General features: G+C 45.7%; 1 protein-coding gene across 3 annotated transcripts in view; it reads left to right on the forward strand.

The window, feature by feature from the left end:
* Positions 1-22,236, forward strand: part of TNPO3 (transportin 3) — a 1,288,661-nt gene that overhangs the window by 878,111 nt on the left and 388,314 nt on the right. For all 3 annotated transcript variants that reach the window (XM_078677788.1, XM_078677785.1, XM_078677786.1), the window contains exon 15: positions 17,269-17,329. In XM_078677788.1, coding sequence (XP_078533914.1) covers positions 17,269-17,329 — 61 coding nt within the window. The remainder of the gene's footprint in view (positions 1-17,268; positions 17,330-22,236) is intronic.

Here is a 22,236-nt window from a genome sequence, read left to right on the forward strand (position 1 = left end):
ACTCAAGACATAGACTTCACAAGACAAAAATGCCCAGACAGGTGTGACATAATTTTCAATTTTTTTCAACGTGGTATTTAGGGCAAGACTCACAGTGTACTGTTTACAAAAATCCCTACTCCGAAAATTGATTAGACTCCATTTACATCAATGTTGTTACATTTGAAAACAGTACGGTATAATCACTTTCCGTAACACTGTTTTGAAAAAAACACGGTCGGCGCGTTTAGAACCCTGCTTTCCAATCTTGGGGTTTCCTTCAGGACCAAAAGCTACAAAAAGAGAATTTTTTATTTTTAGTTCTTATTACCCTCTGCTTCATATTAACAGTTTCTGAAGCACAAGCCAAATTGTTCAAAAAATGATAATACAATGATATCAGAAGAGATTTTCGTAATTTCCAAGTTTCTGGGCTTGTCCAGTTCTTTTATTAGGTTCACTTTTTCACAATCTTCCACTCCCTTATGCCAACGCGTTTCGTCGTATATGGGTGTGAACCCACGACTTTGTCAGGGCTGGAAGTAATACACCCAGTCGCATTATAGTATCATTGATTCAAATTCCATCAATATTCAAAAATTACCCAACAAAACCCTAATGCACAAGGGGACTAGTCAAAGTGCATAACTTTTTAACATTTTAATCATGCCTTCAATCGATGTCCTCAATACATCTCTGCATTCATTTTGTGTGTAAATCCACAAGTCATTACGACATCTAAGTACATTTTACATAGCGCAACATTATCAAATAGGATACAGCCATGTGCCACCATATTGCCATCTTGAAAGTGATTTTACTTATCAAACAATCACTGTGTAATTAAAGTTCAACAACCTCCCGTGATATGCCTAAAGCATATGCAACCTAAAAGTGAAAATACTAAAAAGGCTGGTACCTTTTATCTGTCTTGTACACGTGCTTTCTGTGAATCACAAAGCAAAATAATTTTTTCTATTATAGCTTTAGACCACGGAGGCATGAGACCAAACTCCTCCTTACATTCAATGTATCAAACCGATCTCACCTTGTAAAACTAACACTTACCTCTCACTTGCAGCTGATTATTTAAAGCTGACTTCTCAAGACCTTTAATTCCCTTTCAAAAGTTTCTCGTAATGTAAAAACTGCAATCGTATAAAGTAACTGGGTTTCAGTTATCATACACCGTGTTAACAAAGAGTAATGAAAGTCATCCCAATCTTGTTAATACTCACAAATAAATCGTTGATATTGAAAAAATAGTATTCTTTACAACTCGTTCAATCTGAAATAGTCCTTCAGCAGTGATCAAAAGGTCCCCGGTATATACGGCAACCTGTAAAAATGTACGAGGAACCTCAAAACTGATTCTAATAATCTGAAGTATTATAATATACAATCATTTTGTTTCATTGCCCGCATATGTTCTCCAACCAGATCCTTTAATGCCCTAATAGTACTTCCCACATACTTTTTAGAACATTTACATTCAATAATGTAGACTACATATTTCGTACCACATGTTATATTGTCCATGATGGTAAAGGTTTTGCCCATACTGTCTTTAAATTGTTTGATCTTATGTTCAGCAGACCTACACATCCCGCAGTGTCCTCATTTAAAAAAAAAACTTTGATATGTCAGATAACCATGATGTCATTGATGGTACAGTAGGGTAACTGGGGCTTAATAGATTGCCCAATGTTCTCCCCTTCCTAAATGTAATCTGGGGCCTCTCAGTTAAAAACTCTTGCAAGGTTCTATCAGCCTGCAAAATGTGATAATGTCTGTTAAGGCTTTTCTGTAGTGTAGTACTCAAATATGTGTAGTCCGTAATCAGCCTAATCTGGCCGGACCCTTGTTTGTTAGTGTGCTTAGGTCTTAAGGTCGAGCATCTTTTAGTCTTGATAACCCTCTCCCTAGCTGCCACAATATCACGGTGAGGGTATCCTCTATGGATAAAACGTTTTTCCATATCCTTAATACACGTGAGAAAATGTAAGTCATCACTACAATTTTTCTTGCCCTCAGCATTTCCCCGTAGGGAATGGCTCTAATCTGATGCTTAGGGTGTGCACTGTGAGCGTGTAACTAGGAATTGCAGGCAGTAGATTTCCGAAACATCTTACTCTGAATATGTCCATCCTTAATATATAATTCCACATCTAAAAACACACTGTCCGTACTGGAGTGTGTAGTGAATCTAATATTCATATAATTAAGATTTAGGTATTCAATAAATTCATTGAAGTTTTTCTGTCCCTGTCATGAGGCAATCATCAATAAAACGTCCCCAATAAAGGATGTGTTCATTCCACCTATTTCCTGATGTACCCCAAATCATAAATTCCTCTAACCAGCCCATAAAAATATTAGCAAATTTCGAACCCATGGCGACACCCTGGGTTTGCCTAAACCATTGATCCTTAAAAAGAAAATAATTCTTAGTCCGTATTAATTCCGTCATAGTTAGAATCATTAGTATATGTTCCCATTGAGACTCTGGTCTTTTAAACAAAAAGTGAAATAGTGCCTTAAGTCCCAATTCGTTACGAATACTGGTGTAGAAGGACACCACATCGAGGGTCACCAAGATCATTCCCGGGTCCCATGTAATGTCCCCTAGTATATTTAGAATATGTGTTGTATCTTTAATATTTGATGGTAAATTTACCACTATAGGTTGCAAAAAAAGATCAACAAATTGTGATAAACGTTCTGTAGGTTCTCAATACTTGATATGATGGGCCTTCCTGGTGGAAATGGAAGACCTTTGTGAATTTTCGGCAAAGTGTATAGACATGGAAATCTTGGTCGAGTCACTTTAAGGTATAAGAATTCGTCATTGTGAGAAGTTGGCCTGGTATATGATGTTCACTATTCTAGTGAGCACCTTGCACCAGTCCAAACAACCCTTATGGTGATGGTTGTAAAGCCAACCTTATAGACCAGCTATCCTAGTGGTAGCATGGACAAAGCAGTCTTAGGCTAATACTTCAGAGAGCATGTGAAGCCAATTGTTTTACCAATTATAATTCCTGGAATACCAAATGAAAGGACACCACACAAGGTATATATCAAATATATATGTATTGATTACAAACATAACCCCTCTGCACTCTTTATGAGGTCAGAGTTCGAGATACAGCACAAGTTACTCAATAAGCATACTATAAGTTGCACAAATACAATTCTGCCCTAGGGGCCTCACGAACCATATACTAAAGAAGTGGTATAAGAACCACTTCACGAAAGGTGAGTAGGCCTAGGGCCTAGAAAATCGCTGGGGGCTACGCTGATCAACCAAGGGATTGGAAGTAGGAGACCCACAGGATGCGTGTGCAGTGTCTAAACACACACGCGAGTTACCATAGAGATTCAATGGGAACGTAAAAGTTACAAAGTAGTTGAGTTCGGACACTTCCGGGTGGACTACGGGAAAACCCTGTTAAACTAGGACACCTGGATAGTTACCCACGGGAGCACCGGAGTACTCGAGTTACCTCACCTTGGGAAGCTGGGTGCATAGGTGTTCTTTCGTGTCGGGTTTCGTCGCTGAATCCTATGGAGAGCTGCAAGAAAGTGCTGCAGGCAACCAGGAGGAAGATGTCCGGGTGGATCCAAGGGCGGATCGGAGTCGAGAAGAACTTGAAAGCAGAGGGGACAGAGTCTGGGTCCCTAGCCAGTGACCAGGAAGGAACCGGACGATGTCGAGATGATCAGGTGAAGAAGTGAAGCTTGTCTCTGAAGCCACGTGGACCAGGAGGCGTCGACGACGACCAGGCGCTGGATACGAGCTGTCCCGCGAAGGCTCTCGGTGACTGTGGTGTCTGTATCCGGATTGAACCCAACAAGCCTTGGTAACCGCAACCCACGCAGGAAGTGAAGATGGGCTTCTTTTCAGACCAGCAAGGTCTGGGGCGCTTCTCCTTCAGAGGGAAACTAGAGCAAGACTGGCGCAACCAGGCAAGCGTTATAAATTCAAAAGGATGTCTTCAGAGGGGCCACTAGTTAACGGGCTAACAATCCGCGAAGACGCGTCGAGCTGAAATGCAGGCGCAGGCCCCACGCGGCACTCGTGGAGTGTGGAGGGCTCAGCTTCGGTGCAAATGCTGCTCGGGTCTGGGGCTTCTCAATCCCCAATGCACAACTTAGAGGGTACCTCAGAAGCTGAACAGGTATCAAAAAGCAGGTAGTTCAGGCTGTCAGGTCCCACGTCGCTCGTGTCTGCCACGGGTCTCAGCTTTGCTGTGGATGTGGGTCGGAGTCCGAGACGTCTGGGAATCCAGTTTCTGGGTCGCTAAGTATTCGGGATCCGGCTGGAGTGTCGACAAAGCAAACCGGCAAGTTACTGTTGGTGCCTGTTTGCACAGGGTGGTCACTCCTTGACCACAAGGGAGATATCTTCAGTCTTCCAGTCGATATGGAACGTCGAAGGTCCAAGAGTTCGTGTCAGAGTTTCTTTCCAGGATAAATCTAAAGTCTCTAGACTCCGCTCCTATCTTTATACTAAACTAAGGGGCTGGATTACCTGCTAGGTCCCTCCATTGGGTGGAACCTGGGAAGGGGGTGATTACACCACTTTCCCTTTGTCCAGTTTTGCACCAGAGCTGGGGCTGAAGTGCCCCAGCAACTGGTTTGAACCGGGCTATGCTTGGAGCACCTTGTGTGCCCCAGGCAGTGTCTCATTTCTTTCAACCCACCCTGCCCCAATACACTACAGGCTGTCTGGGGAGGTGCCTAGCACCTCCCAAGGCAGGAAACCTGTTGTCCAGGCCTCCGCTACTGGAGTTTCGTCCAGCAGCAGGAGGTCAGACTCGTGTCTGTGGCAGCAGCATCCATTTTGTGATGCTGAGTCTCTGTTTAACTTTAACCGGTTTAAGTAGTAACTACATGTCTTCTCCCTCTAGAAGGGTGGAATGCTACCCCCGCTGCCAGAACTGGCGGGGGGGGGGGGGGTAGTATTCCAAAGCGTTTGACACCTTACACAACATGTTTTGATAAAGCCATACCAAAGTTAGCAATAACCGCGAGGATTATAATGCGCTTAAGAGTATATGGTATGGCTATATCATAGAACAGCTATAAGGACATGGTTCCGAAAGCTGCATACAGGCTCAGCTCATGCTAGAGCACCATCTCACATAAAACCAAGCACTCTGCCTCCAGGATTGTTAAATAGGAGTGACTTACAGGTATATATGTGTCTATGTTCGAGGCATGTGGGCTGCTAAATTCATATCTTAGCATTAGATCGCCGCCTAGTGTTGGGCTCGGATGATTGCACATTGTTGTCCTGGAAGAGTCTTCGAAGTATTCTGAGATAGGTGGCTCCTCCCCTGGACTACAGTGCGCATGGGCATCGGCTCCATCCCCAGATTGTTTTTTTCCGCCATTGGGTTCGGATGTGGTTTCGACGTCTTACTGTCGGAACCAAGTAAAACTATCTTTTACCGGCCAAAAGGCCTCGATTTTCTTGCGTCGGTATTGTCTGCGCTCGGTCTCGAGTCTTCCGTCTCTTGAAGCCGGAATAAGCGGAGTTTTCTTCGCTTTCTAAACTTTGAGGCCTTCTCATCGCGACACGACAGCAAGCCTTTACGGACATGGAGCGGAGCCCGTTCAAGTACTGCCCGCTCTGTGGGTCTAAGTACCCACACGTCGATCTACACCCTGTGTGTAACAAGTGCCTTTCACCGGACCACGACGACGGCAAGTGCAAGGCCTGTGCACAGTTCCGCTCCAAGAAAACTCTCAAGCTTCGGCGCGCGGTGCGCTTGGAAGCTAGGCAAGCGGCCCCGGATCCGGAGAACATCTTCGGCGACCCGGAAGAAGAGGTCCAGGGTCACCTTCTACAAATCTCCCCCTCACAGTCGGAGGTCGAGGCGGATCCGGGTGACGACGACGGAGTCGCGGGTCCGGTCCTCGAGTACGTCGGAGAGGTAGGAGACGACGATGAAATTTATGGGGCCGCGGCGGACAGCTCTGCGGACGAGCTCTGCCCCGAAAGTTTCGAGGACGACCGGGACACGGGATCGCCTGTCGGCCTTACCCTGGACCCGTTGCCGCAAGCCACAGCCCCGCCTTCAGGCCCGGCTTCGGACTCACTTGCTGGGCACGATGTTTCGAAACCGAAACTGAAACCGTCGGGGTCGTCAACACCTAAAATGGCCGACCCGAAATCGAAACTGAAACCAAAGGACTCGAGTGTTCCTAAGATGGCTGCCGTGCCTGTGAAGAAGTCGGTGCCCGTCACCCCGTCGGCTCCGTCGACCTCCGGTCCGCAGAAGCCGAGGAAGTCGGTCGATTCCGACGCTCCGAAATCGAAGCCGACGCCCGATGAAGGGGCCCCCAAGAAAGATAGTCGGCTCGGATCAACGGCTCCGGCGCCGTCCAAGCCCGCCAAGGTCGGCTCCAAAGAGGCTACGCCCAAGAAGTCTGCGCCACGGCCTCAAGATTCGGAGGACCCGAAGAAGGTTTCCGCGCCCAAACCGCACAAGGCCCGCGAGGGCGTCGGATCCGAGGGACCGCTCAAAGCATCCTTGTCGGCGACAAAACCAACTGGCAGTGTACCGTCCCCTATTGCGGAGTCACTGCAGAGAATCAGGGAGAAGGCCCTTGCTCCATCGGCTCCGATGCCATCACCGCAGCCGCAAAAGGACGCTCCGGCTAAGCCTTCGGGGAAACTCCTTTTTCTCTTGCCACCTAAGGAGGCGCCGAAAGCGTTTTCGACGAAGTCGGCTCCGAAGCAGGTTTCCTCACTGCCAGACCCTCTTCCACGTCGTGTACTCGAATCGGTGGACGATTCAGAGCATTTCATCGATGCTGCCACCGGCAAGCTGACCCTCTATAAACGGAAGATCACTTCGGAGCCGGTGGACCCCTACGTCATCCCGTTGAAGAAGAAGAGGGTGCCCCTTGACGCCGTAGGCCTCACGGAGCCGATTCAGCCTCCTCCAAGACGGAGCCCTACTCCCTCCCCAGAACACTCTGTGGGTGAGGAAGATGATGAGGATGAACAGTACAATTTCCCCATCGATGACCCTGATGTACAACCAGATTCATACGACGACTCTGGTGACCAAAACACCCAGGGGGCGGGCCAAGACCCGCAGACCTTTAATGCACGTGCATCCCCGACTGAGGACTCAGCAGGATTTCATGCACTAATTGAACGGGCGGCGGCCAATCATGATGTGGACATGCATGCCGACCCGGTTGAGGAAGACTTCCTTTTTGACACCTTTGCCATATCTGAGAGGACAGTAAAAACACTTCCTATGCTGAAAGGTGTTCTCAAACATGCTGGAGACATTTTTAAGGAGCCTACGAGGGCTAGAGTGGTCAACCCTCGCATTGAAAAGAAGTACAGGCCTGCTCCTGCGGACCCCGTCTACATCCGGGGACAGTTGCCACTGGACTCTCTTGTGGTTGCCAATGCCAGGAAACGTGCCAACTCCCAGACAACGGGTGAAGCTCCTCCCCCGGACAAGGAGTCCAAAGTGCTTGAGGCAGGAGGCAAAAGAGTGGCTGCACAGGCGGCAAACTTTTGGCGCATCGCAAATACACAGGCGCTCCTGGCGCGTTATGATAGGGCGCACTACGACACCCTAGAACAAATTATACAACACCTGCCCCCACAGTTCCAAGAAGGCACCAAGATGCTTATTGAGGAAGGGAAACTAATATCAAACGCAGCCATCAAGTGTGCACTTGACGCTGCGGACACAGCTGCTAGGGCTATCAACACTAGCGTTATTCTGAGAAGACAAGCCTGGCTCCGCATCTCAGGGTTCAAGCAGGATATTCAGACGACAATCCTGAATCAGCCGGTCAATCCTGATAGTCTGTTTGGTCCGGATGTTGACACCACCTTAGAGAAGATAAAGAAGGACACGGAAACTGCTAAATCTATGGGGGCTCTGCAGTCCCAACAGTTTCGTGGCGGCAATTTTCGTCGCTCAGGTGCACGTGGAGTCACCAGAGGACAGATGGGTCAACAATCCCAGTTCTCCAAAGGTGGGGCGCAAGCCTCGTTCACTAAGCAGACCAAGGGAGGTTATAGGAACAACAGCAACAGAGGTCGCGGCAGAGGAAACAACAGCTCCCGCACCTCTACTCCGAGCAAACAGTGACTCTCTGTCACTGCCCCCCGACCACCTAACACCTGTCGGGGGGAGACTGCAGCAGTTCCTGCCCGTCTGGAGAAACATCACCACAGACAGGTGGGTGCGACAATTAGTTCAGTATGGTTATTGCCTAGAGTTGAAGTCCACTCCACCCAACATCCCACCAAGGCAAAGGCCTATGTCCGCAGAGCACTTGCACTTATTGCAGCAGGAAGTAGTGGCGATGCTGCAAAAAGGCGCAATCGAGCTCGTGCCGGTGGGGGAAGAAGGCACAGGGGTATATTCCCTGTACTTCCTTATTCCAAAGAAGGACGGTTCTCTCAGGCCCATTCTCGATCTACGTCCCCTCAACCTGTACATACTATCGGAACATTTCCACATGCTTACACTGCAGCAGATTCTTCCCTTGCTAAACCAGGGAGACTTCTTAGCAACCTTAGATCTCAAGGATGCTTATTTCCATATTCCACTACACCCGTCACACAGGAAATATCTCAGGTTCACTATTCAAGGCAGGCACTACCAGTTCAAAGTCCTACCCTTCGGAGTCACAACAGCCCCGAGGGTGTTCACCAAGTGTCTAGCGACAGTGGCGGCGCACCTCAGGAGGCAGAATATCCATGTCTACCCCTACCTAGACGACTGGCTCGTACAAGCCAAGTCGGAGCAACAGTGCGCCGCAGACATGTCGACTACAATTCGCCTGCTTCACGATCTGGGTTTCTCCCTGAACTACCCAAAATCGCATCTCCAGCCGGCACATGTCCGGCAGTTCCTGGGTGCTACGATCAACACCCTGACAGCCATGGCTCAGCCAAACCAAGTCAGAATCGACAGCATTCAGTCGCTGATCCAACGATTCAGACCACAACACTCCCTGCCAGCGAGAGTGTTCATGCAGTTGATAGGCATGATGGCCTCCTGCATCTTCATAGTCCCTCACGCACGGTTGCATATGCGCCCGCTCCAGGAGTGCTTAGCGAATCAGTGGACACAGGCTCGTGGGCAATTGACAGACCTAGTGTTGGTTACCAGTCGGGCATACGACTCTCTGCATTGGTGGACTCCACACAACCTTTGCAAGGGCCGACTGTTCCAAGAGCCTGTGCCGCAGATTATCCTGACAACGGACGCATCTCTCCAGGGATGGGGAGCTCATGTGCTCACTTACACAGTGCAGGGACTATGGACGACGCAGCAACAGAAGATGCACATCAACTATCTGGAACTGATGGCAATCTTCATGGCGCTCAAGTCCTTCATTGTACATCTGAGCAACAAGGTCGTGCTAGTCCGGACGGACAACATGACCGCGATGTACTACATTCAAAAGCAGGGAGGCACCCACTCGCCACAGCTGTCTCATCTGGCTCAGAGCATGTGGAAGTGGGCCATTCAGAGGAACATCTTCCTCATGGCAGAACACCTCCCGGGCAAGGACAATCAGATGGCGGATCTGCTCAGCAGATACAGCCATCAGATGCACGAGTGGGAGATACACCCTTCTGTTCTCCACCCGTTCTTCCAAAAGTGGGGTCATCCGGAGATAGACCTGTTCGCAACAAAGGAGAACGCAAAATGCCGACTCTTTGCCGCCAGGTTCCCTCACCCACAGTCGCAGGGGAATGCGATATGGATGAACTGGTCAGGCAAATTTGCATACGCTTTTCCGCCAGCCCCTCTAATACCGCTGGTCGCACGAAAGCTAAGGCAGCACTCCATGACTCTCGTCCTGGTTGCTCCAACGTGGGCGCGCCAAGCTTGGTACACCACGTTCCTCGAACTCTCGGTGGTGCCGCATCAAAGACTGCGCCTCACACCCAGTCTTTTGACGCAGAACCATGGAGACATTCAGCATCCAGACCCACGACAGCTCAACCTGGCGATCTGGCTCCTGAAGTCCTAGAGTTTGGATACCTTAACCTACCTCCAGAATGCATGAGTATCATCAAGGAGGCGAGGAAACCTACTACTAGAGCATGCTATGCTGCTAAGTGGAAGCGTTTTGTCATCTACTGTACGTCCAATGACATCAACCCGCTAGATGCATCTATTCCCAACATCATCTGTTATCTGTTACATCTCTACAAGTGCAATCTGGCGTACACTTCCATTAGGATACATCTCTCAGCCATAGCGGCTTATCTTCAGAACAGGCAGCACCTCTCTGTCTTCAGGGTGCCCGCCATTAAAGCCTTCCTTGAAGGTCTGAAGAGAGTCATTCCCCCAAGAACTCCACCAGCTCCGGTGTGGAACCTCAACGTCGTTCTCACCAGACTGATGGGGCCACCATTTGAGCCACTGCACTCGTGTGAGCTCCAATTCCTTACGTGGAAAGTGGCCTTTCTGATAGCTATTACGTCTCTGAGGCGTGTCAGTGAGCTGCAAGCGCTCACCATACAAGAGCCGTTCATTCAAATTCACCCAAATAGGGTGGTGCTACGCACTAACCCTAAATTCCTTCCTAAGGTGGTGTCACAGTTTCATCTTAATCAAACTATTGACTTGCCAGCATTCTTTCAAAACCCGCAAACGGTGGCGGAAAGAATGCTCCATACCTTAGATGTACGGAGGGCGTTGATGTACTACATAGACAGAACACAACCCTTTAGAAAGACAAAACAACTCTTTGTTGCCTTCGCACCACAACACAAAGGCAACCCAATTTCTAAAGCAGGGATAGCCAGGTGGATTGTTAAGTGCATCCAGATATGTTATCAGAAAGCCAAGCGCACTTTAACAATACCCCCCAGAGCGCACTCCACACGCAAACTGGGGGCATCCATGGCTTTCCTAGGGAACATTCCTTTAGAGGATATTTGCAGAGCAGCCACGTGGGTCACACCACACACCTTCACAAAACACTACTGTGTTGATGTGCATTCCAAGCAGCAAGCAGCTGTAGGACAGGCTGTTCTCAAGACACTTTTTCAGGTTTCTGCAGCTGGCACGGGCAACCGCCGCTGATGGAGGGACTGCTATGTATTCTATGCTAAGATATGAATTTAGCAGCCCACATGCCTCGAACTGAATATGCTACTTACCAGTATGCATCTGTTCTTGGCATGTAGGGCTGCTAACATTCATATCGCCCGCCCTCCTCCCCGGTGCCTGTCGCAGCTGCAGATATACTATTGTATTTATTCATTAGCATGGACATCCTTTACACTTTCACTCCATCTCCTGCCACAATGGCGAAAAACAATCTGGGGATGGAGCCGATGCCCATGCGCACTGTAGTCCAGGGGAGGAGCCACCTATCTCAGAATACTTCGAAGACTCTTCCAGGACAACAATGTGCAATCATCCGAGCCCAACACTAGGCGGCGATCTAATGCTAAGATATGAATGTTAGCAGCCCTACATGCCAAGAACAGATGCATACTGGTAAGTAGCATATTCAATATAAGGGTAGATATAGGTATACTATATCTAAGCAAGGGGTGATTACACGACCTTGACCTTGCCCAAGCTGAGTGTTCAGCCTGTAGTGTCAGTTTGATGGCCAGCCAGGGGTGGCATAATACATGCTGCAGCCCCTGGTAGGTCTTGGATGCACCTATGCCCTGGGTACCTGTGGTACACTATACAGGGGCTCACAAAGGTGACCCAATCCCAATTAGGTATGTACCTAAAGGACATGGAGTCCATTTTACAGAGAGCAGATAGTCGTGGGCCCTGAATAGCAGGATCCCAGGCCAACTAACTCAAAAACCAGCTAAACACTAGGCAAAAAGTTGGAGTAACCATATAGTCAGATATCCACCTTCCTACAGTCATCATCTATCAGACACTTCTCATGCCATGTCTTTAAATATCCATTAATGGTTGCTATAAGGGGGAACATAGGGTTATGAGATATCTTCTCATAACATTGATTATCATTCAATTGTGAATAAATTTCCTTTTCGTAGTCATTGGTATTCATAACGACTATGTTCCCACCCTTATCTGCTTTTCTAATTGTGAGATTAGGGTTGTCCCTTAGTACTCGGAAAGCCTGTCTTTCTTGTCCAGTCAAATTGTCTCTTAAAGGATATTTACTAAGAGCCTTCTTCTTTATACTCCTGTCTAACTCATCAATAACTAGCTTATGAAAAATCTCAACATTGTTCCCACCAATAAGGTTGGGAGACCTGCGAGACTTAGTCTTAAGACCACTTGTTAAGGAAAGATCTGGTCTGATGTCTAAATCCTCCTATACCTTCCCAATTGTGACTGGGTCCTCCTCTAGTTCAGTAATTGATAGTAAATTCACAGTATCTTGAATATCACTAATAGTCAAACCACTTGACACCGTGTCCAATAGTATTGGTGCAGAAACTTTATTAGGTTTAGGGTTCAAAGCAAAATATTTCTTAAGCTTGAAGCGCCTTATGAATTTAAACAGACCATGAAAACAGTAGCCACGCCATCTTGTCCCTTTTAGGCCCCATCGCGAAAGTAGGTGGCAGCCATTTTTGTGTCACGACCTCTCTCTGCCCACTGCCAATAGCCTGCGCGCCTCTCCCCCTCACACCCCAGCCTCGCAAGCATTCCCCCGCGCCCCGACAGCCCCCGGTTTCTCCTGCTTGGACCATAAGCGCACCTCTAGCGCGACCCTGTCTCCGAACCACATCCCGTGCTGAACCCCCTCGCTCTTTCATCTCATTCAAAGAACAGGCCCCTTTTTGATAACCTCTTTCTCCCTGCCCGATTGTCCAGCCCGATCCCAGGCCATCACCTAGCCCGACAGATGCAGTTTATTGCCCCCTACAGTAGGAACTCGCCACACATCAAAGGAGCGGTGGTTAATCAATACCCTCACACCTCCAGATCCGACCGATCGCCCACTTTCCCGTTCCCAGCAGAATGTCCAGCTGCGCGACAACCACCACATGCTGAGGTTGAGGTGGGAACTCTACTGTAAATATGTGTGGGAACGGGGGTGAAGCGGGGATTCCGAGGATGTCTTTCCGTACAAAGGTCACCCATTGATTCTGGACAAAAACCTAAACTTTTCTTTAACAATGAAATCATTGACTCTGTAAGTATACAATCAGAAAGATTCACTACTTACAACTCGTTCCCTATGTCCATGCTTATTGTTTCTTGTTCCAAGAGCGTGTTTTCATCCTTGGGTTGTCTTCTACCTTTTCCGCCCCTCTTCCCACGTCTTGTTTTCTTGTATTGTCTATGTTTTTGGTCTGATCTCTGTTCCCTCGCTTGATGCGATTTACTTCCAGCATTAAGGAAGAGTTGCCTAAATGGTGTAACTGCTTGGCTAGTGTTCCTGACCCTCCTTCTATTTCACTATCACTGGTTGGTATTGTACTTAATGCGTCATACAGTTACTAACAAGAGAATATACACCTTTCCTGTAAGCCAGCTTCAAAAAAGTGTTTACATTAAAATGACCTATTTCTTGAGATTAGCCGATCTTGTTTGCTCTAAAGTGAATCAGAAACCATCTTCGATGTTTTAATCAACCTAGTACCTAACTGTTAAGGAAGACAAAAGAAAAGAAGAAAAAGAAAAAATCAATCCTCTACTCCGTCTTATGTAAGCCACTTCATTATTTGCAACTGCTGGTAAAAGGTGGTAAAAAGGCTTACTTTAGTCCTATGGGGTATCCACTCCTTCCGTCTTACATTTCTTGCTTTTCGTTTTTGGACTGGTAGCTTGGGTTAGGGCGTGGGGGCAGATAAAACCAGTAATTAGAAAAAAATGTCCTATATAGAAGATTAGTGGAAGGTCAATCATAATGACTGTCATGAGTCTCATACCTGGTTACTTCTTTGTCATCCAGATGGACGCTGCCATACGTGTTCGACGTACGAACCTATCAAAAAATAAATTAATTAATGAATTAGGGAGTTGAAAAACATTGCTGACATAAGCTTGCTAATTCTCCAATTTAATTTTGACCAATGCTTTGTGGACCGTTGCGGCCACTAATGTGTTAGTCCTCCATTTGCTACAGTTTGTCATTAATCTAACTGCCATAGTGTGCCAAAGTTTATTTTTAAAGTGTATCGTTGTCTGTATTACTGGGCACTCCGCTCAATGATCTGCATGTGCATACATGAGCATGATAAAAACGTCAAGATGATGCCACTTATCAAGTTTGGACCACATATGCGTGCGTTTTCTGCATGTCTAGTTCGCACCTTGCTCTAATGTGTACATCTAAGTTCCCCATCTATACTGTTAGTAGCGCTATGTGGTGAATAGTTGCCCCAGTCGTACCGTAGTAAACACAGTTTTAAAACTGTGGCGGCGTCCTTCACTACCAGCTCTACATCCGTAGCTCTAGGCGTGTGTTTGTATGCTCTGTCTTTTCCGGCTATCTCATTTCACTTCCTGGTGGCGGCCACATGACCGGCGTCCAATAGCGTGCCTCTAACGTTCCTGGGAGTTGTAGTTCCTTTTGAGGGTAGATTGATGCAAATTTCTTGTAGTCTCAAAGCCGATTATTGGGATCCTTTCATGAACTACAATTAAATGACCAGCCAAGCGATTCTGGGCAATTTAATTCCGGGGATTAGCACAGTGGTTTAACCCCTTGGCCGCGGCGGTAATTCCGCCGCGGCGCTGGGAGAGGGGGGGGGTCACGCGGCGCCACCGTGCTTGTGACTGAACCGCTCCGTCACGAGCCACGGGCGCGCTGTGCTTATGACGGAGTGGTTCCGTCGCGGCTCCGCCCACTCACTAATTCGCCCGCACACACGGGGAATCATTGCCGCGCGGGCGGAGCGACCGCGGTGTGACGGAACCACTCAGTCATGAGCACAGCGTGCCCGTGAGGGAGTGGTTCCGTCACTACAATGGAACGGGTTAAATTAACCCCCAAATGAATTTTTAAAAAAGATGGATTTAGAATAAGCTTCTCAAAACGTAATAAAATATTTGCTGAAAGAACATCTGGTCAGTTTTTGAAAATCCAATGAGACTTTCTATGGCATTGAATGGACTTACAATGCTGTAGGGGTACAGGGCTCATGCACCTGTACCCTCACCACTGGCATAGGGCACCCAGCTAGAGGGCTGACTGGTCTATGGCAGGGCAGTGGGTCATGTCGACTCTTTACTTTGTTCTGCACCAAAACACGCACCCTGCAAAGGTGTGTAAAATTACAGGGCCTCTAAGGGTGGCACAATAAGTGCTGCAGCCCTTAGAGGTTTTCCCTGGTCCCAGTGCCCTGGGTACCTGTGGTACCATTTACCAGGGGCTGACCTGTGGCCAGAGATGCCAATTGGGTTAGTTTTGGGGAAAGAACACAGGCCCTGGGAACCTGTTGGCAGGGACCCAGGGCTCCTCAAGTGAAAGTGCATCTGTAGTCTGGCAAAAAGTGGGGGGATTACTGCAACATAAACCAACTTTCCTACAGCATATTGTGTACAGCTCACATGCCTTGAATTGACAATGTTACTTACCTAGTAAGCATCTGTTCTTGGCACGTAGAGCTGTAGAGCCACATGCGCCCACCCACCTCCCCGGATACCATTAGCTGCTGCATCGTTCTATTTAATTTACATACATATGCATGGACATCTCTGTACTTTAATACTACTCCATTCTCACCCTCTGCGGCAAACAATCTAACAATGGAGTCGATGTCAATGCGCACTATCATCAAAAGGAGTATTCACCTACCTCGTGACTGGAAAATCTTATTCGAAGAAAAACAAGTACAAACATCCGGACCCACCACTAGATGGCGAGCTATGCACAGCTTGTGATTCTACAGCTCTACATCCTAAGAACAGATGCTTACTGGGTAGGTAAGATTATCCTTTCCTCCATAGGATAACATTGACTGGTTTTCTTGGAAACGTTTCTAAGTGTGGAGTTTGAAAGCCTAAAGACATTCTTTAAAATAGTACTATTGAACCAAAACACTCCTACTTACCTGTTGACAGGAAATGTCCCAGTGTAGTATCCAGGTATACTACTCCGAGTAAGAAAAGTAATCTTAAAAGTAACTTACCTGGTATTTTACTGAAAAAGCCATACAAGTCTATGTACTGTATTTACAAAGCATTGCATTTCTCTGCAACAATACTGTAAGTCAAAACAAAGTGCATTTCCCATTGCAATCTAAACTGTATTACAATCTGTATATTTCTTGCAAAGTACTTATCACTTACCTGTGCCAGGCTTGCTGGGTTCTAGGAAATAAAATAGCTAAAAGAATATTGTTATGCAAAAACAGTTGGTCTGAAGTTCAATTTTTAAGTGCGTGAATTCATTTGCTGACTGAATGTGTGCAACAAATACTTAACACTGTCATCTGATACTGCCTTACTGCTCGACCACACTACCACAAATAGAGTGAGGTGCTATCTAAATTTACTGCTGCCTATCTTTGGGGTTCCACTGGACTTTGTGCACACTATACCTAACTTTGGTATAGTATATAAAGAACCAGCTTCCTACACATAATATATGCTTGCAGCCCTTAGGGACCGTCTTTAGTACCTATGCCTTGGGTACCATTTACCAGGATCTTACATGGGTGCTAAAATCTTTGCCAGTTGGGTTCCAATTAACATTTGTGTGTTGTTTTAGGGAAAGAGCACTGGCAGTGGGGTCTGTTTAGCAGGGACCCAGTGCACCACAATCAAACGCATCTGTACCAGTGGGCAAAACATTGTGGTGTCTAAATGTGGCACTTTCCTATGCACATTACTTGTGATCTCTCAAAAGTAGACAGTTTACAAATTTGTTATGGAAGAACTAGGAAAGGGTATTAGTGGACCATTAATTGCTGAGATGTTGAGACACCACAGAAAATGTAGTGTTGGAGGAATTGTCACCAGAGGGAGACATAACGTGTCTGGAATCTGTTCATTTTGCAAATTTTTAACTGCTCTACAACACTGTTAAATTGTGTTTCTGAAAGTATAATCTGTTGAACTTATTTTGATATACACAAGTCATGCATAATATCCCCTGTGCATTTACATTACCTTAGTGCTTTTGTTTATATATTTTGAAGTTTATTTTTTGCATCGGTCAAGGTGAGCCAGAGTTTTAGATGATGTTCCAATGTGCTTTCCAGCCATGTTAGAGAAATATTTCCGACTGGCTATGTGGATGTGACAAAGAATTCTGTTTCTTGTTAAAGCTTTACCATTTTAAAGAGTTTTTTTTATTTGACCTTTGGTTTTTTTCCAGGCATACTAATCCAGTTGTGGAAAATGGACAGACACATCCGTGCCAAAAAGTTATACAGGAAGTAAGTGAAAACCCGTACTAGTCTGTCGTCTCATGGAAATAGTTACCTGTAATGCTCTCAGTGGTTCCTGACTAGGTTATGTTTTTGCCTAAAGACTGGACATAGCGTGATTTGGCTTTTTAAAAATCTTGTGTCCTCCATTGATGAAATAATTGTTGCCAGTTTTCCGGGACACTTGTCTACTCTGTTGCTGCATTAGCTTTGTGGGAATTGAGTAAAACAAGAGAAGTTTAAACGTTCTAGGCATTCAGAAAGCATACACAGGGACTTTTGTTTTGGTGTGCTGCTAGTTGTCTATTTGATGGACAGGAAAAATGAGTGAATGGTTTCTATTCTGATGGATATTTCTAACTGCAGATTCCTCACCTTTTGAACTCTGCCAGGCGCCAGACTGGATCCAGAAACTTTTTCCAGCAATTGCTTATGCAGGTTATTAGTTGGTGTAGTGTAGTTCGTATAGTACCCTTCATGCAGGACCTGAACTGTTTACGGATAACATAAACTGTGGGTCTTGTGGTAGACTGACACTGTACACCCCCACTGAATATGTTAGCCTATGTTTTGCATTAGATAGCTCGCAGTGCCACTAGAATGTCTTATTATTCTTTTTTGGCAACCTTAGAACACAATAAACCCTGATTCCTCAGACTCGTGGAAACAATATACTACTTTTCACCCAGTCACTTGTGCTTGCTTGTTTTGCTCTCAGAGAGATGCACAGAAGAAACAGTCGGCGTGTTTACAATAAGAATTTATTTTATTGTTGTTCATCTTGTGTAAAACAAATGTGCTGCTACAACTGTGACACAGTAGCAGAGATATAGAATCAGCAGTACAGTAAATAAATAGGAATAGTATTGTTCTACCATTTTGCAATAGTCATGAATACATAAATGAATATAAAATGTATTTATAAAATAAATTGTGTACTCTGAAGATGCCTGTCTAGATGTACCAGCTTGTAAGTAGGTGCGACAAGAGCCAAGAAGCCCACTAGGTTTTAGTCGAAACCCCATTACCGGGATACTGAAAGTGTAGGACTTCGTCCTGGACTTGAGTTGGACCCCCCGCAAGGGATAGTCAGACCACTGTCCACTGGACCGATTGCATGTCGGAGCCGCAGCGTCTCTGGCAAGTGTGTCAGCCTTTAAGTCTCGGTTCCCTCCTGACTACTCATAGCAAGAGGTGCTGTATTTATACAGTCTGTGCTTGTGTTACCCATTGTTCAGTATTCGAATGACATTGGGGATTAAACCTTGTGCGTCGATTGGAGAGGTGAAGTATACCTCCTTGAGAGTGTACTCGTAAATTATTCATATGTGCTAAGGATGACGTCTTAGCAATATCGATTCGGAAAAACCCACCCTCTGCATGAAACTAGGTGAAAGGTTTAGTCCATAAATGGCTGCAGTCCTTATAAGGCGTTATGTCCCTATAAGGCATTCTGTCCTTATTTGGAGTTATGTCCTGATAAGGCTCATTCTTATGAAATGACAGGGACATGATGTAGGGAAAGTGTACAATGTTTCCTGGACCTATATCAGGGTACCGATATGAAATAGAACACCCACTCCACCTAATACTTAAAAATAATAATAATACACATCTGGGATACACATTTATAACGGTGTCAGTGCATAAAATTATCAAGCAATTATTTAAAATGTTTCTAAAAACGTTTAAAGAAATCATTTTAAAAACAGTTTAAAAACAAGGGAAAATGGTCTTAGTGAAGTTTGACATTGTAGTAAAGTTCCGCAAATCACAGTTCTAAATTGAGTTCAATCACACAAGTTGAACTACTGCAAGCGTACTTAAAAGGCTATGCTTTATCGAAAGTGTCTATTTGAAAAAAGTTCTCTTGAAAAAAAGGGGAAAGGTAAACTGAATTTGTTCCCAGCACACGGTGAGCCAGATTCAGATTATATGTCCTGGCTGGGAGACATAAAATTGTTGCTGCCTGCTGCCGTTGGGGACAAACATTGTAGTACCTCGCATAGCACATCAGGAGTGCATAGATGAAACTCAGTGCTGCCAACAGCTGTTGGAGAGGCAGCCAGTGCTGTAGTCAATACCTCGGTGCCAAGGGTGGCGCTGAAATACTACTCACTAAAGGGCACCTGCGGATCCTCGAGGAATTCATGTGTTAAGATGGGAATACGCAGAGGACTGAAACAAGCATAAGACCGCAGTGGTTCCAGCTTGGAGTCTAAGTCCGCTGGCGTCTTCGTTAGAGGTGTCGGACAGATGTCCAACTCGCATTCTCCTCCGCAAAACAGGCATCGGAAAACGGGTACGATGCAGTCTACGAAGATTGGTCTGAATGACAGGAACCTAGAAGCACTTAGTTCTCGAAGGCGAGGTGCACCCAGATGTTGTACCTTGCGCTCATGGTAATATCTTTCTAGGAGAGCTTTTGCAATCTCGCTGGCGGAGGGTCCGTCCATTGTGTAGCAGGTAACCGACAATCCGGATTCCAGCAATAGCAAGCAGGATCAGAGGTAGACCCCCGAAAATGCTTCCAAATACGGAGTGTATAAAGTTAGGGATAACTCTGAGGATGGTCTGTATGGTGTTAAGGAATACTGACCATATAGTCCTAAATAGGTGTACAATACAGCTCGTATCTGACATATTAACGAAACGATCCATCATTTCCACGAAATGTCGGAGGCAGTTAGTACGCATTAGCGCCTGTATCTCTGTCGAGGTCCTCGCAACTTGAAGTTCAAAGGTTTCTCAAGCGGAGGTTAACAGCACAGTTTGCTATAAAAGCATGGCTTTCATTCTGCTCAAAGCATCAATCTGTATAAAAGAATCATTCAGTGAAGGCCGTACTGGCGCCTCCCTGACTGTATTTGTCGGAGAAAACGTTTTTTGCATACAGCAAGTAACCCTAGTGTTCGCTGTGATCAGAGAGGCAATGGCCAGGAGCATCCCAAAACCACCTTGATCGTTCAGCATCAAGTAACTCTCATTCGAAAGTAACTCAAATGCTGGCGTGACCACGGCAGCTGGAGTTCCTTTCATGTGGCAAGACCGATTTGAAACTGAACCATTACAAGCCCCGTGCAAAACAATATCTTCGCACATGAGAGAACTGCGTAAAGCATTCTTGCAGTTGGTACCACTAAGAAACACTTCTCAATCATTCCGGCATCAAAATCTATATGGTAAATCCCAGGATTTCCTAATGTATTCTTTACCCAACTTTTCATATTTTCCTGCCTTTGCTCAAGGCAGTAGTGAAACTGAAAGGTAGTGACCGAGAGAGTAATTTGGCTGTGGATTAGCCACTCAGTTGATGATAATTCATCCACTGTGAATGGTAGCCCGTCCGGTTTTTCAATTTGCAGCATTGTATATTTTGCTCCACTTTGTGCCATTTCTATCTGTGTATCAGTTAGATTGTATTCTGGAAACAGATGTACTATTTATAAAACGCCAAGGCACAAAGCCTGTACGCAAAGATTTCACCATCCAGCTTAATTACATAATAGAAAGTAACTGTGATTGGCCGTGTTGTAATATGGCTAAATCCTGTTCCAGTATGTCAATAGCAGAAGATACAATGTTGCCCAATGAATATACTCTGGAGGTCAAAGTGATTAACCCATTATACACCACAGCTAACGCTTTTTCTAAGTTTATACAGTCCATTTCCCATATTCTCTCTGCGGCTTCTTGTTGGGAAATCTTCCAGATTTCATTATATGTAGCATAAATGTCCTCATATATGAAGCGTTTTTGACGTTGTTTCCTAGGTCCTAGTAAAAAGTCCCCAAGATCCATGTTTTGTGGGAGCAAACATAAGTGTTGTTTCCCTTCTGCAAGTGTTGATGTTTCTAGCCATTCTAGGCACAACTTCCCAACACTGTAGGATGTCATTAGCCCTGGATGTTCTCTCTGTACATATCCTGGGTCTAGGCTATGCACACTGAGTCCCTTGGTATTGTGCAGGAACTGTTTGACTTGTTGGCGTCTAAGGGCCAAACCACCCACTACTTCCAATTTGGGTCTGATCTATTGTACTTTAGTACATCATCAACTGTTGCCCCTCCCTTTGTAGAAGAATTCTGCGACCCATTTGTTGGTGTAGGAAACTTTGGAGTGTTCAGGTCCTTTATCTTGGCTATTCCAAGACAGGATGTTTGTTGCACAGTATCATTTAAAAAGATATGCTGTGGATTGAGGCATGCTCTTTATCCTGGACTTGCCAGTCCTTTGAACCACAAATCGATTTTGAGTCAATTTTGCCTTTCCATAGGTTGAAACCCGGTTCAGGCAATTGGGCCAAAAAGGAAGCAGAGTAAATCAGTTTAGCGTTTGTCAACATAGTTTTTAGTGCAGATGTTTGTACAACCTTATAATAAAATTAGGCTGGGTTTGTGGTGTTCAACCCAGACAAGTATGCAAATTTCTGTGCAAACGTTTGTGAACTACTTTTCGGTGGTGTTGGGCAATGTTCCTACTGAAGGTACTCAAAAACATTCCTAGCCGAAATGGATTTGTGCACGAAATGATGACCATAATGTTGGTAGTAGTTGTCATAGTCTGAAGAAACCTTTAACATTTCATTATTAGAAAATGGAGCACTTTTCTCTAAATCAGACAACATGCTATTTACTGTTTGTGTCCCAATCATCAGAAAATGTAGTGGAGGTGATGAAATCACTTAATGAGATTTTAAATACATGATTAATTTTTAAAGGTTCCGTTGGGCCGAAAATGTTGAAATCAACCTTGTCCCATACTATACCATCGGATATAGGAACAGCTGTAATGTTCACTGATGACAAGTCTCTTTGTTCACGATGTGATGATGGATGAGGCTTCAGTAGGATGTTGACCTTTTGGGCTGTGGAACCTTGTTGTAGATAGTGTCCATTGATAAGCATACTAAAAGT

This window comes from Lissotriton helveticus, chromosome 1_1 (genome assembly GCF_964261635.1).
Source record: "Lissotriton helveticus chromosome 1_1, aLisHel1.1, whole genome shotgun sequence".
Classification (NCBI taxonomy): Eukaryota; Metazoa; Chordata; class Amphibia; order Caudata; family Salamandridae; genus Lissotriton; species Lissotriton helveticus.